The sequence below is a fragment of the Platichthys flesus genome, chromosome 3 (assembly GCF_949316205.1).
Source record: "Platichthys flesus chromosome 3, fPlaFle2.1, whole genome shotgun sequence".
In the NCBI taxonomy this organism is placed as follows: domain Eukaryota; kingdom Metazoa; phylum Chordata; class Actinopteri; order Pleuronectiformes; family Pleuronectidae; genus Platichthys; species Platichthys flesus.
In genome coordinates, this window is record NC_084947.1 from 5,011,600 (window position 1) to 5,028,623 (window position 17,024).

The following is a 17,024-nucleotide window of genomic DNA, read 5'->3' on the forward strand; positions in this document are numbered from 1 at the left end:
TGAGGAGCATTTCTCCAGTGACTCAGATACAAGGTCAAAGATAAATTCAGTGCACATGATCTTACCTCAGAGGTTGCTGGCTGTTATGCGCCCTTGGAGTCCTGTAATCTCGCAATAAACTCAATGGATCGCCCTGGTTGGAGTCCTCACCTTAGAAATCTCCCTGGCCGGTCGCTTCTTATTATTTAGTTACTGTCAGAACGGTGACAGGTTCCAGGTCAAAGTTAGGACCTGCTCGCTTGCACATTCAAATTCTCCAGGTTTGCATAAACCAAAGGACACTTCTTTTTTTTTTTGGAGACCTGAGAGCTTTCAGGTTTCACTTTGGTATCTGCAGCAGCGTGTGTTTTCCAAACAGGCTGACATACCTGCACTCTTGCCGACAGTCACGATTGTCTGCCATTGATGTAAAATGTCACCTGAAATTGGTTGTGTTGCCTCGTGGAAAAGATCTCCATTTCCCTTCCTGCTCCGGCGCCTTTGTTTCCGTTTGTGTGGCGACGTGTCGGGGTCACCTCTTCACGTGGAATTCAGAGGAGGTTTCATCTTCAGCGCTGATCTGAGGAGCTTTGTAATCCTCATTTATACACTGATGTTGTGTGTTTCTAAATAAAACCATTGCAGTGTTCATTTGCACTATTCGATGTTTTGCATGTTTTAGCCTATTTGCCACAAAATACATGAACAACAATTGATTTTCAATAATCAGCCAATCTCATGAATGTCTTGATTCTTTGATTAAGGATCTGAAAAATAGTACAAATCTTCATATAAATAATTAAATGCCAGAGAGAAAATTCCTTGACTTTCAAAACCATGGACTTCATATAAAAATACAAAATAAATAAAGGGCGCAGAGACTCCACTGTTTGCAAAAGTTGATTTATGTCCTTCTCAGTCTCTAGTCTTTTTTAATACAGCTTGACATTCAGTTTGTAATACATGGCCCAATTGTGGATAAAATGTATATCAAATCAAGGTATGAATGGATACTGTGTGATTGACAGCTAGTACCATCCAATGGGTGGATGTCACAGGTGTAGGTGGACGTGAGCTCCCAGTCAGGCCCCAAACCCCCGCTCCTCCAAATATGGTTACTTCAAGAATAAGTTTTTAATAATCCAAGATGGTGCTGGACAAAATGCTAAAACTGAGTCTGTTAAATGAGAGTTCCCAAACCAATCCTCCTTGGCTCTGTTCATGATTAATAAATGATAATTGATTGGCCAGTAGAGGGCTTTTCGTCTTTGTGACACTTCTTGTATGACCGCCTGAATTTGTGTTACTCAACACGAGTGATGGGTGTTGTTGTCCTAACTGTGGAGTTGCCTGGCAGCCCTCTTACATTGAAGAGGATTAGGCAACACGATCCTCACCTCTGTGTCTGTCTGCTGCTGTCCTTTCATCGTCTCCTTCAACATCTCTTTATGCCAGACCAGAGGAAACAGCTCTTGCTCTCATTCACTTCTTCAGCCCGCAGGGTCTCGGTGTTATCCTTACGGAGGATGGCCAACTGATGAAAATACTGAGTTTGTCCTTCTTAACACCCGACACTAAGGATGAGCAGGGAACGTAAAACCCTCAACCCAGCGCTTCAGCGGAGATTCTCAGAGGCCGATACGTACCGCGCAGCTTATTCCCGGTGTGCACGAGTACGGAACCGAGCTGAAAAAGGGCATGTGTGCACAGCAAGTCTTCCATGGATAAACATTAAATATAAAATGAAAATGTCAGTGTTTTAGGTTGTGTGTGCAGCTGCAGCTCTGAGTTAATCACAGGTAAGCTGCAGCCCTCCCTCCAGGTCCCATCGGCCTGACGCTAAATGGCTCAGACATCCGGTGTCTTACAGAATTCTCAACGTTCATGGCCTCAGAAGACTTCAAATTATTGATTCATGAATATGATCTATAATTAATGAGGCTTATGAGGCTTCTTCAGTTATCCTCTGGTGTATCTAGTTTTGTTTTAGTTGAGCTGCAAAGTTCAAAAAGCCCAAAGTCTGATGTAAAAGTATTTTCTTCCCAAGTCTAAAACCAAATTAAAATAATAAACCTGAGTATGAACAGAATATGTCTCCTTTACAACAGTAGCTGATTATTTCCTGCAAATCTACGAACCGATTGATCGCCTCAGCTCAAGACACCTGATACAATTAGCTTATAAGAAAAAGGCAGCGAATAATATATGTAAAGCCAAGCAGCCGTTATTTAGAATTGTCAACGTCACAACAACAGCAAATGAATCTGCTGCAGGCGCTGACACCACTAAGTTCATCACAGTCAGTGACAAATGCAAAGACACTCGTTTTATGTACCTGCATGTTTTTCAGTTTTACAAATAAAGACGGGGATGTTGATCCGCTTTGTGCCCGTTCGTTTGTGTGTCTGTGTGAGTCGGAGTCTTTGTTCTGTGTTTGTGTTTGTGTTTCGAGTTGCACTGCGAGCACTCCCTCTGGGACAGTGGATCAGGCAATTTCCTGATGTTGGGAGCGAGAGTGCTGTATAATCTTTAAAAGCCAACCGTTGGGTTCAGTCAAAACATCTGATGAATACAGAGGAGGCTGTGGAGGTGTGTGTGTGTGTGTATGTGTGTGTGTGTGCTCGGTTGTGTTTACGCGTGTGTCATCCTGCCACAGTGTTGCTCCTGCCGCCGTTTGAAGGGTTCGTATCAGTGGGTTTGCTTCTCATGGCCTCTGGGGTCTTCTGTTACCACTGATATCAGAGCAAAGTTCACCTCTGTCAAGGTTGTAGAAATGAGACACACACCTGCCGATGTTAGACATGTAGCTCCTTCTTCTCTGTGTGTATGTGTGTGTGTGTGTGTTCTCAGTTTATTCACTTGGCTCTTTATTTAGCAGAGGAAGTCGTGTTTTTCTTCAACTGAGCTTTTCTCAAATCTCAAGCGGAACAAATCCTGGGTTTATATTCACACAAATCATCCATCAGGCTGATCGATGCTCTGCAGCTGTAACGTAAACTTCCAGAGACACTGGAGGATGCAGCCTGATTGATATTGCTTTTGTGGTGATGCCAATATTTCGGGGTTTAAAAAAGATCAATACAGTTCTATCAGCTGCCAATGGATTATTTCAATACTTGGCAGTTGGGGGGTTTATTTTAACTGTCATGAAGTTACCAGCAAATTGTTTTCACAACATTGATTCTCAAAGAAATCATTCATCTCACAGTTTTTATTTGCGTTCACACATTTGCGTTCACACGTAAGCCTCCTCCGCAGAAACTCGGGAGGATCTCTGAGCTAAGTGCATGTCTGAAATCAGCTTTAGTAAATATTAACATATATTAAATTGAAATGTACTCGCATACAGGAAGTGCTGTGATCATTTTGGAGAGACGCGATCATTGTTCCTGAGGAATAAAGGGATAACAAGACTTTTTTAATATCTTAATCTATAGTCAGAGTTCTTATCTGATACTTCACAACAGACACTCAGTGATAAAGGGGTGTTGGGTTTGTTCTGGTGACATTTGTGCTCTGTACTGTGTAGTTCCTGCTCGTAGATCATCTTCAAATCAAACAGAGTGGGTGGAACTTTAGATAAAGTCTGATTTGCTCTTTCTGCTCATGCTCTCCGTATTAACTACATGTCCTGAAATTTAAAATGCATAACTTCCCGCAGGCCAAAAGACTTTCCCTCTCCTATCAGACTCGTTTTTCTAATAGAAAAGGTTTTTATCAGCCGACTGCATCAGATTCATTATTGTTACATATGAAACTGGCCCTGAAGATATTGATGTGAAAATAATTTGTGTTCTTGAGTTCATCACACCTTGAAGTGTGGTTGATATGTGCAGTTGTATGTTGTTTCCTCTCTGCTGGTGAATTTGAACATGAATGTGTTTTGTGCGCCCACCTCTCTGTCTCGCAGGCGGAGATCGTCAAACGGCTGAACGCGATCTGTGCCCAAGTCATCCCCTTCCTCTCTCAAGAGGTAAGACTCCGAAACGTCTGTCAGTGTGAGTTAAGACTGAGGTGGGTGGGTGTGTGAGAGAGAGAGACAGACACAGAGAGAGAGAGAAAGACACAAACAGAGAGAGAGAGGGAGGCAAGAAGATAGATAGGAACCATAGACGGAGGAGAAGAAGTGTGTGTGTGGTGGATTGTGAGGCAAAACAGACACACACACGCACGCACACACACACACACACTCACACACACACACACACACAGATTATCCTGGGCTAATCCTCCCTGCTCAGGATAGGCAGATATGCTCTGAACTTATTAAATGTCTCCCACTAACATATGCAAAAGCCAGTGTCTGTGTGTGTGTGTGTGTGTGTGTGTGTGTGTGTGTGTGTGTGTGTGTGTGTGTGTGTGCGTGTGTGTGTGTGAGTGTGGGTAAGAGAGAGAGAGAGAGAGATACATCTTTGTGTGTTTGTCTGAACGAGTCTGAATGCACATTACAAAATATACTATACATTCATACAGTGGTGGGTGTAAGAAGTGTGTTTCTGTGTGTTTAAGAAATCTTTGGGTGAGAGTGTGTGTGCATAGTGTGTTAAGGTGATAAAACCATCCTCTGGTGGAGTTAAACGTGTGTGTGTGTCTGTGTCTGTGTGTGTGTGTGTGTGTGTGTGTGTGTGTGTGTGTAAGGGTGGGAACAGCAGGAAGGAGTGAGTGTGAGCGCCAAAGCTCTCCTCCAGATTAGCCATGGATTAGGAGGGTTTAGGGTGGATTAGGAATAATGGCATTAGACTGCGGTGCTGCTACACAGGCCTGAGGCCCGCAGAGAGGGGAGGGAGGGAGGAGGCGGCTTTACCGCTTTGTCTCCATGCACTGCCTCGTTTAGAGAGCGTGCATGTGAAATGTAAAACAATCATGTTATTAAAACGCTGCTTCCATGTCGACGGCATTTGCATGTTTCGGCGTGAGCTCTATTTTGTATTATTATTTCAGTCATTTTCTGATGTTCTTTTTATGATTATTATTTCTGACAGCTGTATTGATGTCACCAATGAGAAGATGCATCAGCTAACCTACTGTATCCACAAAATAAATACTCAGATGTATTTTACCGTTATAAGATGAGAATCATAAGTATAATTTCACATGTATGGATACTAGCTAGATTGCATCTATTCAAAACACAGTTAAAGTACCTAAAGCTGAATTCTGGACGATATTGTTATGGTCATTTTTTAACTTAAATCATAATCTGCACAGAAATTTCTTATCTTTATACCTAGAAAGTAATGTGATAAAGTTAAATCTTAATAAAAGACTAAGATACTTAATATTTTAGCCAGACTGACATTTTAACTCGTCAATAAATATATAAATTAAAATATTATTATGATGTGATGTTTAGATTCTTGTTTTTTATTTAAACTGTGTAAGCGTGTAATTTTTACTAAACTACAAAATACAATGTTCGATAAATACTTGACAATATTACTATTGTTAATGATATTCTGCTCTTTCTGATTTCCCCTTTTATACCTTTCACTTTAAGAAAGTGTGTGTGTGTGTGCGTGTGTGTATGTGTGTGTGTGTGTGTCTTTGTGTGTGTGTGTGTGTGTGTGTGTGTGTGTGTGTGTGTGCGTGTGTGTGCGTGTGTGTGTGTTAACTCGATGCGCAGGTTCATTTCCACACCTGATAAACTCTTTCATCTCTGGCTTTACTTTGATGTTGCTCTCGCTCACCGTCTGGATCTGTCTCCCTCTCCGTGCCCTCTGGACGACTTTGCCTCCTTACCCGTCTGTCTCATCCTTTTTAACCATGTCTGTCGCTCTGTCTCCTCTTTAGACATGTCTGTCTCTCTGGGTAATGTCTCTCTCTTAAAACACGTCAGTTGCTCTATGTTGATGTATTTGCAGTGACTCTGTTTTTGCAGAGCATGACTGGGTAGAAAGCAGGTTTACACAGAACATGTGGTTGTATAGCTGTTGTGCCACATCCGCCCATCCGCCCATCATTCATTCATTCACTAGCAGGAGCCAATCCCAGCTGACATTGGGCGAGAGACAGGATGCACCATGGACAGGTCCCCAGTGAATCACAGGGCCAACGTAGAGACAAACAACTGTAGTAGAGTCTCCAATGAACCTAACCCCACTCATCGGCTATCGTCTCAGGATGAATTAGCCTCTGGGGACAACGGCCAATATCTTTCCGTACAAAGTCTCTGTCTTCCGATTGTTGTACTCTGTTAAGTCCGAATAGTTTCTTTCATCACACAAGTAGAGGCTTTTAATGCTGATTTAGGTCCAGACGAACGTTTGGTCAATCTTTATTAACGGCTATCTGAATAGGAATACAGAAAAATCAAAAAGACGATAACAGAAAGTATTTCGGTCGGTGTTTTCGGCCTCTTTCTTTCTCCACACGGACTGTTTACCTGAGGGCAACCAAAGCCAGGTGAAACACGACTGGTCAAACTAGAAACCAAACCTTCCCCAGGAGGACGTCCGTGGAGCAAACCCATGCAGACATGGAGAGAACATGCAGACTCCTCACAGAAAGTTCGCGGTCAAACGTGTCACCCTCGCCATAAACCGAGTGGATGGAAAATTGTATAATACTCCAAAAGTGATGCATCATCTCCAGGACAGTCTGTGTAGTCACATGCAATCAGTGAGAAACTCTCTAATCACTGGGCTTCTCCATTGGAGGAGTTAATAAGGATATTTGGACTGTAGTTAATCTTGTGCCCATTCGCAAACACGAGCCGTTCCCTTCTGCCGCCACCTGTTTGAATTCTGCTCCGGAGAGACGGAACCAACTGGCCTGTGTAGGTCACATCCGACCAACTAGTCCGCCCTAATTAGCTGCACATTGACTTTAATGAACACTCTGGTGAGCGTCAGCCCGTGAGGAGGAGGAGGAGGAGGAGGAAGAGGAGAAGCGCTTGTTTTAGATGAAGAGCAAAACTGCAGTGATGACTCAGAAGTGTCTCTGCTTCTCCTCGGATGGTGTTTAACATTGATGTGGTCAGAATATTGTTTTTTCACAACATGGCCAAACTGGCGGGTGATAAAAATGTCTGTTTCAAAGAACAGTCAGATACAGAGGTCTCACTCTGTTGCTTCACATTCACGCCTGTTTTTATGGCCCCATGATGCTTTGATGACTGAGTAACCGGGAGTTAGCTGTTAGACAGATAGACGAGCAAATGTACAGAGACTTGTTTAATGCTTTTGCAATAGATTCTTTAATGTTTCTACATCTTTATTTTATGTTATAGGGGGAATAGATTCTTGAAAGTTGATGTTGCAATCCATTCTATTTGACACTCTCTCTTATTCTCTCTTGCTCTCTCAGCACCAGCAGCAGGTGGTGCAGGCGGTGGAGAGGGCCAAGCAGGTCACCATGGCTGAACTCAACGCCGTCATAGGAGTGGGTGTTGCACACACACACACAGACACACACACTCTCTATTTTCTCTCTCTCCCTCCCTCTCTCTCTCTCTCTCTCTCATGGATCAAATGAAACTACAACATTAAAGATGAGTGTGGTTTCTAGACCCGCTGTATTTCTACCATATTCATTCACCGGTGTTAATCTACAGATATATATTATATCAATATTGTGCATCTACAGCTTTTCACATGGTCACATGGTAGAATTCAGTTGTCCAGAAGCTTTTGGCTGAGATGTAGATTCTGTTTAAACTCAAAGATTTTGATTTTCAATTGATATCATCATTCAAATTGGCCTCTGATATTTCAAGAATGCCACTAATATAATTTTGTCCTTTCTTTGCTTTCCTTTTGTCTTTATCTTTCCTCATCTCTTCATCCCATCTCCCTCTTCATTTCGGGTGCTGCTTGTTTGTCTCCGAGTTGAAACCTCGGCATTAATCAGAGGTTCTGTGTTTTGCTCCAGCAGCAGCAGCTCCAGGCTCAGCACCTGACCCACGGCCACGCCATCCCCGTCCCTCTTACACCGCACCCCGCTGGCCTCCAGCCGCCCCTGGCCCCCGGGGCCAGCACTGCCAGCCTGCTGGCGCTGTCCTCCGCGCTGAGTCACCAGCTGCCGCTCAAAGACGACAGGAAACACCACGACAGCAACAGTGAACACCCGAGAGGTGAGGCCTGCTCCGGATGGACAGTGTGTGTTGGACTGTGGGCGTCGATATGTTTGCGTGTGTCTGCGCCAGTGATGGCGTCTTTAAGTCCAGAATAAGTCTAAGGAAGTGTCACTGATTTGTTTGGTTTCTTTTTCTTCTTGCATCTTTATTTAATTAGAGCATTCGTTAAATTGTTTAGTAAAATTAAAATGTGGGTAATGTACAGTGGAGTCTTAAAGTCTCAGTCCATGGTCTCAGACCTCTGGACTTATACATCATTTTAGCTTCTGTTTTTCATCTTTAAATCCATGTCATATTCTGGATTCAGATGAAATTCCATCGTAACTAAATTGCTTTATATCTTTCTTTCTGTCACAAGTCCATTGATGTTTCATTTAACCAAATCAAGGCTAAAATACAATTTAGTTTATTTGAGATATTTTATTAAATATAGTAACAGCCCTTTATGTCCCATATTTAATACAAACTGCTGAAACTTGTGGCGCTTTTTTTTATTCACTGATGCTAAATAGGTTTAATGTAAATAGATGTTGACGCTTCTAGCATTTCTTCTGCTAATGATCCCAATCTGATTTCACACGTATAGAATACGTTATAGCTAATCATAGCTAACGTTCAGTTATAAATCACTCTCCACTCGTGCTGATGCTCAGTTGTAAGTGCTCTGAACGAACAGCAGTTAAAGCAATTAAAACCTGATTTGTCATTATACCATTTTAATTGGTCCTAACCTGGAGCCATGCACCACCACCACGATGCCTCTTTTCTCCTGCACATAAGGAACGCCTGTTATTCTTCTCCGCACTGACTCTGAGCTCAAGCATTTAATTACCCTACAGAGTGTGTGTGTGTGTGTGTGTGTGTGATTACTCTGAAGCACTGAGGGATTTTACAGTGCAGCAGAGTAGTTAACCTTGCCCTGTAGCTGCAGAGAAGCTAACAGCTGCTAACTCAGGTAACACTCACCCCAGTTAGGAGCTCAATCAAGAGATTTGGATGTGCGGCTATTAGAGTATGTATTTCAAATTAGAATAAAATAATGTTTATTATTATTATTATTATTTCATAGTGTGCCTGCCAATCTGTGTGTCTATGTGTGTGTGTGTGTATTTTATCATGTGCAATCAGACAAAATATTTCATGAGTTTTTCTCTTGTCTTGTGTCTTTTTGTCGCCCTCTCAGACAGAGACTCAGTCAAGGTGAGTGTGTTATTTATTTTATTATCTTCTCCCGGGTTAGAAATGTTTTCACTATGACTGACTCGGCCATATGATTAAAACAATTATACTTGGCTTATCTTCTCCTGAGCTCTGTAGGGTTTGGACAGAAATTACAACTTGTGCCACATTCTCAGAGACACGGCCCAAATATCATAAGAACATTCAGTTGACATTGATAATAATCACGATAGATGTTTGCTCCTGATTGAAAGTTGTGGTTATTCAGATAATGACACACTTGATGAACAGCAAACATTCTATCGGTCAATAACTTTTACTACAACTTAAGTTCTATTGCTATTGATGGAAAGTATATTATGATAGTGGTTGATATTGTTTTATCATTCAGCTCTATAGAAAACATATTTTTTTAAAGATTTGATGCTAAATACAGATTCCTCATCTTCATATTTTCACACAAATGATCCCTTTTTTAAATATCAATGCTCATTTCAAATAAAATCCTGACTGCAGATCATCACACCAAGATAATCTAGTAATGAAAAGACATGAATCTGCTATAAATCCCTGTATGAACTGTGCATCTGCTCCACTCGTCCCTTTTATGTATTCTACCATTGTGCTGTGCTGAATAATCATGTATTTAAAATATCTGATATGTGAAAATGGTGCCAAATAGGAAGAGAACCTGGATGAAAGAGAAACCCCAAGATGAGCAAAGCACAAGTCTGGTTAGTGAAGGAAGGAGGGAGCAGAGAGAGGCAGCGAAACAGATCAATGTAACAACCAGTGCTCCCAGTAATTAGTCCCTTAAGCGGAGCCTTTTTTTCCCAAGGCAAACATTTGGTTTGTTGAATACTCAATGAGCAGATTAGCATTTCTTTATTCAAGCAGCCCGAGCTCACACACACACACACACACACACACACACACACACACACACACACACACACACACACACACACACACACACAGACACACACACACACACAGATGAGTTCAGCGGGTGGTGTGTGTGTTCTCTGGTGTTTTGGAATCGGTTCAGACAGGAGGAATGTTTTAATATGTTATCTCCTGCCCCCCATGTCGTATACATCCTCCTCCACACTTACACTCAGAGCTGGAGGCACCATGATGGGAGTGATTAGCTGTGTGTGTGTTTGTTAGTGTGTGTGTGTGTGTTTGTTAGTGTGTGTGTGTGCGCGTCTCTGTTTGTCAGGAATCAGTGATAAAGATAGAGAGAGCAGGATGATGAATGCCCTTCATGAGCCCACACAGGAGCGTGAGCACACGCACAGAGCTGCTCTTTGACACGGCGGCCAGCAGTCACTTCATGAAACCAGTAAGCCTCTTGTCAGTGGTCTACAGTTTCCTTGGCAACAGTCCACAGGGCACACACAGGATGTGTGGATCGCATGAACATCTATGAACATCTGTGTCTTAAAGTCCTTGGGCGACCACACACACACACTGACAAAGGTATGTGGGTGTAGACGTGTGTGTGTGTGTGTGTGTGTGTGTGTGTGTGTGTGTGTGTGTGTGTGTGTGTGTGTGTGTGTGTGTGTGTGTGCGTGTGTGTGTGTGTGGGTGTGTGTGTGTGTGTCTGCATTCTGACTGTTGCCTGTACAAGCAGTCACTTATGCAGTCACGGTGTGTTCAAGGACTGATTCTCCTCATGCTTGTTGTTCTGGGCTGTGGGATTGAGTGCACTTATCAAGTGAAGCTAATTGTTGGTTCGGTTACTTTATCAATCGCCATTGATTTGTGCTGCTTGGAGTTTTTCTTGTGTGTACTTGCGTTGTTCCCTTTCAGTCCGATGTGATGAATTCCTCTCAGCTGAAAGGCGACGCGTGGACTCAAGGGCTGGCTGTTTACATGACCTTAAGTATAATCACTTAAGCGTCTCCATCTTTGATTTTGCGATGTAGAAAAGAGAAATAAACTCTTAATGAGGCTGCTTTGAAGCTTAGACTGACCTTTATGGTGAATCACCTGTTGCAGTAAACACGCTGCGGCTGGTTGCGACCCTAACACGTCTTTTTGGGGGATTTGTTGTCTTGGAATCTTTCAGTTGCAGTCTGCGTCTCATTGTTAATGGTTGAATGTTCTGTTTTTTATCTAAAATGCAGCGTTCAGTGGGGCCTTCCATGCTGAGTTGGCTTCAGAATAAAGAAATCGTGTGGAACAGGAAAGATCAGAGATGGCGAACTCAGGCTCTTTGGTGTAAAACCGATGAAAGAAGCGGAGAAACACAGAGGATCAAACACAAGATTTACAAATAGTGGACACATAGGCAAAGAGGAAACTAGTGTCCTGTTAGTGAAAGAACGGGAAAACAGGGAAGGTGGAAAAAAAGATGTGAGAAACAAAAGAAAGATCCACTACAACAGTCACAGCATTGTTACTGCTGCTCCATCCATTGAATATACTGTTGAAATGACTGAATTTACAATGAATATGTTCAAATTATATGTTTTTAAGAATTCAATCTCAATACAAAAGCTTTTTAAACAGCTTTACTGATCATCTTCAGTCAAAGTCTTTTGTCTTGACTCGGAAATGTAACTTTACATTGTCACATTTCCATATTTTTTCCGACAACTTGAAGCAACTCTCGCCCAAAAGTCTGTTCACAGAAGTAGAGAAAACACCTCCAGGTCCTTTTTAAGAGCAGTTTTAAAGCTTTCAGTCACAGTACATGATATTATACTGCTTATACTGCTATTATATTATATATGATTATAGGCATCAAGGTGTTTTACCTCATCTGTGAAGGCTGCAGATCTCTGATTATTAGAGCAACACAACGGAGTCGAGCTGTTTGTGAGACTGAAATAAAGACAGCGCACGTGTAGAGGTTACAGGTTCCTTATCGGGACTTGCAGAATCAATTTGAAATGGGAGGCAGATAAGATTAGGATGGGCTTGTAAATTAATACTTTCACCCAGCCACACTGAGCGGGTGTTCACTCTCACAAAGCTCACGCTGCCGCCGGCGGAGCCTTCATTTGTCTCTGCAGCGAAATTAATTTGCCTTGATGTTTTTGAAAGAGCTAATTTGCAGGCTAATTAATCGAATCAGTCTGGGAAGAGAGGGGGAGTGTGTGTGTGTGTGTGTGTGTGTGTGTGTGTGTGCGTGTGGTTTCTGTGTGTGTGTTGGTCAGCTTGCTCTGTGTCACTGAAAAATAAACACCTGTTTACACACGGACATCTCTACATTGTTTGCACATAGTACTAAAATGTACAGGTACAATTGCTGCCCGTCCACACACACACATACACACACACAGACACACACACAGACACACACACAGACACACACACGCCGAACCCTTACTCCTCCCCCCTACCGAATCTTTGTCATCAACACTTGCAGCACGGCAAAGGGCAGAGGAAAGGTTGCGAGCGTGAGTTAGTGGAAAGGTCGAGTTAAAGGTCCTGCTTTATTTTTTCTTCCCCTCCGTCCGTCATGTGCCGGGTTGAGGAGCGCCTCCCAATGAGAGCGGGTCCAGCAGGGACAGGCGGAGCAAGGGGGGGGGGAAATGTTTCCTTTGACCTTATTTTGATCTGTGCTTCTCAAAGAGGATTAATCCTGCACTAATTGTAATTCAAAGGACGGCAGATTTGATTACAAACACACAGAGACATCAATGGAGCGACTCCTCCTCCTCTTCCTCCTCCCCCCCCCCCCCACCCCGGATTTCAAAATAATGCCGCCGAGTTCAAGCCACGCTGGCGGAGTCAAACTGTCAAGGATGCGGCGCTGCTTCTGCATTGTGTGATGCAGTACACGATGAAATGCTTCTGACAGGCAGAGGAGATTTTAAAGTGATGTGGAAATCCAGCCGTGGAGCGGATCACACAGTCATTATGTGTCTGCGTCGTTCGTCTCTGTCTTTCTGTTTGCACCGATGACTGCTGGCTGCACGCTCGCTGCCAGATTTGTCCTTATTTTGTAGCCCTGGAGAAGTCCTGACACATTCCAAAGGATTTTAGAATATAAGATGAAGCTTATATTTTGCCTTTCACCCTGTGCAGGGTATAAAAAGAGTAATTTCCTTCAATCTATCAAAGTCTACGTTCGCCTTGAGATTCTTTCTCCCTCAGCTCGGCCCACAGTCGCCTGCAGACCATGTGGGTTTACATTGAATTCGTTTTCTGTGTCCATGGACAGCAAGAGACTTCCAATTTACAGAGTGTTAACCTTCACTTTTAATATGATTTGTACAGTCTTGTCTTTCTGCAGTGAGTTGCCGATTGTGTATATTGACCCTGGAAACGATTACGTTTACCCACATATAAGCTACTATTGCTGATGTGATATTAAAGGGTCAGTTCACACAAACCAAGATAGAAAACATGATTTACTGTCCATGTCTGTGACTAGACACCAGTCGTGCCATAGACTGTATACACAACATGACAGCTCCCCAAAAGTGAAGCTGAACTACAATATCCCAAACCACTGTTTGGGATATTGTAGATTGTAGATAATTTTTCTACAGCACTAAGAAGTGGAGACGCTTCATCCATCTCTTTTTACATTCAGTGAGTCTTGCAGATGGTTTTGGAAATGTTTGTGCAGTTTAGGAGATATTCATCTCTTGAGATTTTGTATTTTGTGGTCACTGAGATTTAGAAAATCAACAGGAAAGAGTGCGGCCATATCTTCTGATCGTCCACAGAACAAGATGTTCTCACTGGTTTGAAACAGATACAGATGCACATGTTGCATTCAGTACAATCTGTGGTCATTTTTGGAGCTGAAGAACATATTTATTCCTACTTTTATATCATGAGCTTTGGCCGGTGCATAGTTGATTAAACAAGTTGGTTTTCCTCATCTACTGATAAGTTAAAACAATTTGTTTGTTTGCTTGTTTCCTCCAGAGCTCGTCCGTGTCTCCCTCGGCCAGCTTCCGGACCGGAGAGAAGCACCGCAGCTCGAGCGATTACGCCTCCGACAGCAAGAAGCAGAAGACAGACGACAAGGAGCTGACCTCCACGCGCTACGTTAGTGAAGATGTAGAAAGATAACACTTTCTGAGTCGAAGAAAAGATTGCGACAACAACAAGTGCAGTTGGAAATGAATGGGGCGGGGGGGGGGTTAGGGTCAAGGCTGGGGTCTTGATAATTGAGGGACAGACAGACAGATGGACGGATGGATAGAGATTTCTGGTCTTAGTAGTTGTATCTTTGTAGAAAATGTAAACAAGAAAAACACATGAAAATTGACAGAGCATTGATTGAAGTAGTTTATGGTTCTCTTTGGTTCTCTTTTATTAAAGCCTTGATTTTATGATAACACAATTTCATTATCACCATTATGCATTATTTCATTCAATATCAAACTACTGGGGGTTCGTTTTGATAGACAATTAATCTAGGCCGATGATTTAGTTTTATCCAAAATGACACTTTATACCAGCAGTTTCTGTATGAACTAGGATTTAATGTACATTTATTTAATTTTAAAATAATGGTCACTCATGCTCTTTCTTCTGTGTCCATGCCAGGAAAGTGATGGAGAGAAGAGCGATGACAACTTGGTCGTGGACGTCTCCAACGAGGTAAAAACAGTTCCACATCTTTTCTGTTACCTGCTCTCAACAAAATAAATCCGTCTAACTCTCTTGTCCTCGTCTCACCGCAGGACCCCGTGTCTCCTCGAGGAAGCCCCGCCCACTCTCCTCGCGAGAACGGACTGGACAAATCTCGCCTGTTGAAGAAGGACGCTCCCCTGAGTCCGTCCTCCATCGCCTCCTCCAGCAGCACGCCGTCCTCCAAGTCCAAAGAGATTAACGTGGTGAGTCATCTTCGGATTCTTTTCTTTTTCATCAAATCTCCGGGTAGTTCTCTATATTTAGACTTTCAGAAATACGTTAGAGTTATAAATGATGGTGCCAAAGAAGGTACTGAACAGAATAAAGGTTTAATATCTATGATGGAAAACTTGGGAGATGATACATTCTAAGTAAAAGTTAAGTAAACAGCAAATCTATCAAACAACATTTGTGATGACTTTAGGTGTTTTGTGTGTGTTGCAGAATGAGAAGTCCACAACTCCTGTGTCCAAGTCCAGCACCCCCACATCCCGCTCTGATGCCCCAACACCCAGCAGCACCTCCACCCCCGGCCTGAGGTCCGCACCCTCCAAACCAATGGGTGTGGAGACCCTGGGTGAGGGTTCCATTCACTGCGTCATGTAACTTTATAAAATGAAAATGCACAAATGATTATGACCTGAAATTATGGTCTGAGTTTAGGCCTTTAAAGCTGGATGCTCATAGGTTGTGTATGAGAATATAGTGGTAAACACATGATGTTATATTTTAAATTAGACCAATGATCTGTTGCTCTGATATGAGAGCACAGAGAAGACGTTAATCTTTAAAACTTCAAACTCAGACGCCGAATGCTACAACTTTTATCCGACGCTACTTTGTCCCCATAGCTCCCGGTCTCCGTACGCCCCTGGCCGTGCCCTGCTCGTACCCCGGGCCGTTCGGCATGGTTCCTCACCCGGGTATGAACGGAGAGCTGAGCGGGGCGGCAGCCGCCTACAGCAGCCTGCACAACATCTCCCCACAGATGAGCGCGGTGGCGGCCGCTGCGGTGGCAGCTTACGGGCGAACACAAGTGGTACCGGAACGCACACAAACACACAACTCGGACTTTGGAGTTAAAATCATAGCTGCTGCATCTGATCAAAAGAAAATTTTATTTGAAAACCAGTTTAATAAGGCAAACAAATAGAGAGGAGTATTACTACATCCAGAATAAAACCAGACTAAATTTGGCAGAAAGGAAGTATTATTTCATATCAACAGCATCCCATCACTGAATTTATCATTGAAATATAATCATTTAAATGCTGCTGAAATGACTGTTTGACTGCACTGGGTGTAACTTGAACACCTAAATACCCAACAACTTTATTTATATTTAAATATCCTGAGTATTTGTATATACTATATAGTATATAAGTTATCATTAGTTTATCATTAAATCCATGCTGACTGGATTTGCTGCCTTGATTGTTTACACTATCCTCAGTGCAGAAGCGGCAAACGTTAGTATTACTTTATTGATTGTGATTAATACATTTTAATTCTGATTTAAACTTGCAGCTTACAACCAAACTTAAATCTGAACAACACAAGCACCAAACTAATCACCTCTATTATATAGTTTTAGTTCTAGTATTTTTAGTAGTTGTGTGTTGAGCTGGTTTTAAACTTCACCCTCTCATGTTCTTCAGGTGGGATTCGATCCTCACCACCACATACGTGTCCCTGGGCTTCCTCCCAACCTGTCGGGTATTCCTGGTGGAAAACCGTAAGTGTCCTCCTCCTCCTCGTTCTCAGCTGTTACCTTTATTTCCTCTTGTTTGCTTTTACCCGTCCCCCCCAGTCTCACCCTCCTTTTTTCTCCCTGTCAGGGCCTACTCCTTCCACGTGAGTGCTGACGGACAAATGCAGCCTGTGCCTTTTCCTCCGGACGCACTGATCGGCCCTGGCATCCCGCGTCACGCACGGCAGATCAATACCCTCAGCCACGGGGAGGTGGTGTGCGCTGTCACCATCAGTAACCCCACACGTCACGTCTACACCGGCGGCAAGGGCTGCGTCAAGGTGTGGGACATCAGTCATCCGGGCAACAAGACCCCTGTGTCCCAGCTGGACTGCCTTGTGAGTGAGCTGCACTGACCCTGACATACATGACTCACACATGAAATCACATTTTACATCATAAATGGTGAAAGTACAGCAAGTTTTTTGTTTTAGA

At 43.0% G+C, this 17,024-nt stretch overlaps 1 protein-coding gene across 8 annotated transcripts in view; it reads left to right on the forward strand.

Annotated features, from left to right (window-relative positions):
• LOC133938336 (transducin-like enhancer protein 4) overlaps positions 1-17,024 on the forward strand; it is a 34,128-nt gene that overhangs the window by 11,441 nt on the left and 5,663 nt on the right. The window contains exons 6-16 of one of the 8 annotated variants that reach the window (XM_062381483.1): positions 3,890-3,952; positions 7,285-7,359; positions 7,849-8,050; positions 12,327-12,337; positions 14,126-14,248; positions 14,753-14,806; positions 14,890-15,042; positions 15,284-15,416; positions 15,691-15,878; positions 16,498-16,574; positions 16,678-16,927. In XM_062381483.1, coding sequence (XP_062237467.1) covers positions 3,890-3,952; positions 7,285-7,359; positions 7,849-8,050; positions 12,327-12,337; positions 14,126-14,248; positions 14,753-14,806; positions 14,890-15,042; positions 15,284-15,416; positions 15,691-15,878; positions 16,498-16,574; positions 16,678-16,927 — 1,329 coding nt within the window. Of the gene's footprint in view, positions 1-3,889; positions 3,953-7,284; positions 7,360-7,848; positions 8,051-9,236; positions 9,254-12,326; positions 12,338-14,125; positions 14,249-14,752; positions 14,807-14,889; positions 15,086-15,263; positions 15,417-15,690; positions 15,879-16,497; positions 16,575-16,677; positions 16,928-17,024 lie in introns of all 8 variants that reach the window. The other 7 variants (XM_062381484.1, XM_062381479.1, XM_062381478.1 and 4 more) reach the window with 7 other exon arrangements.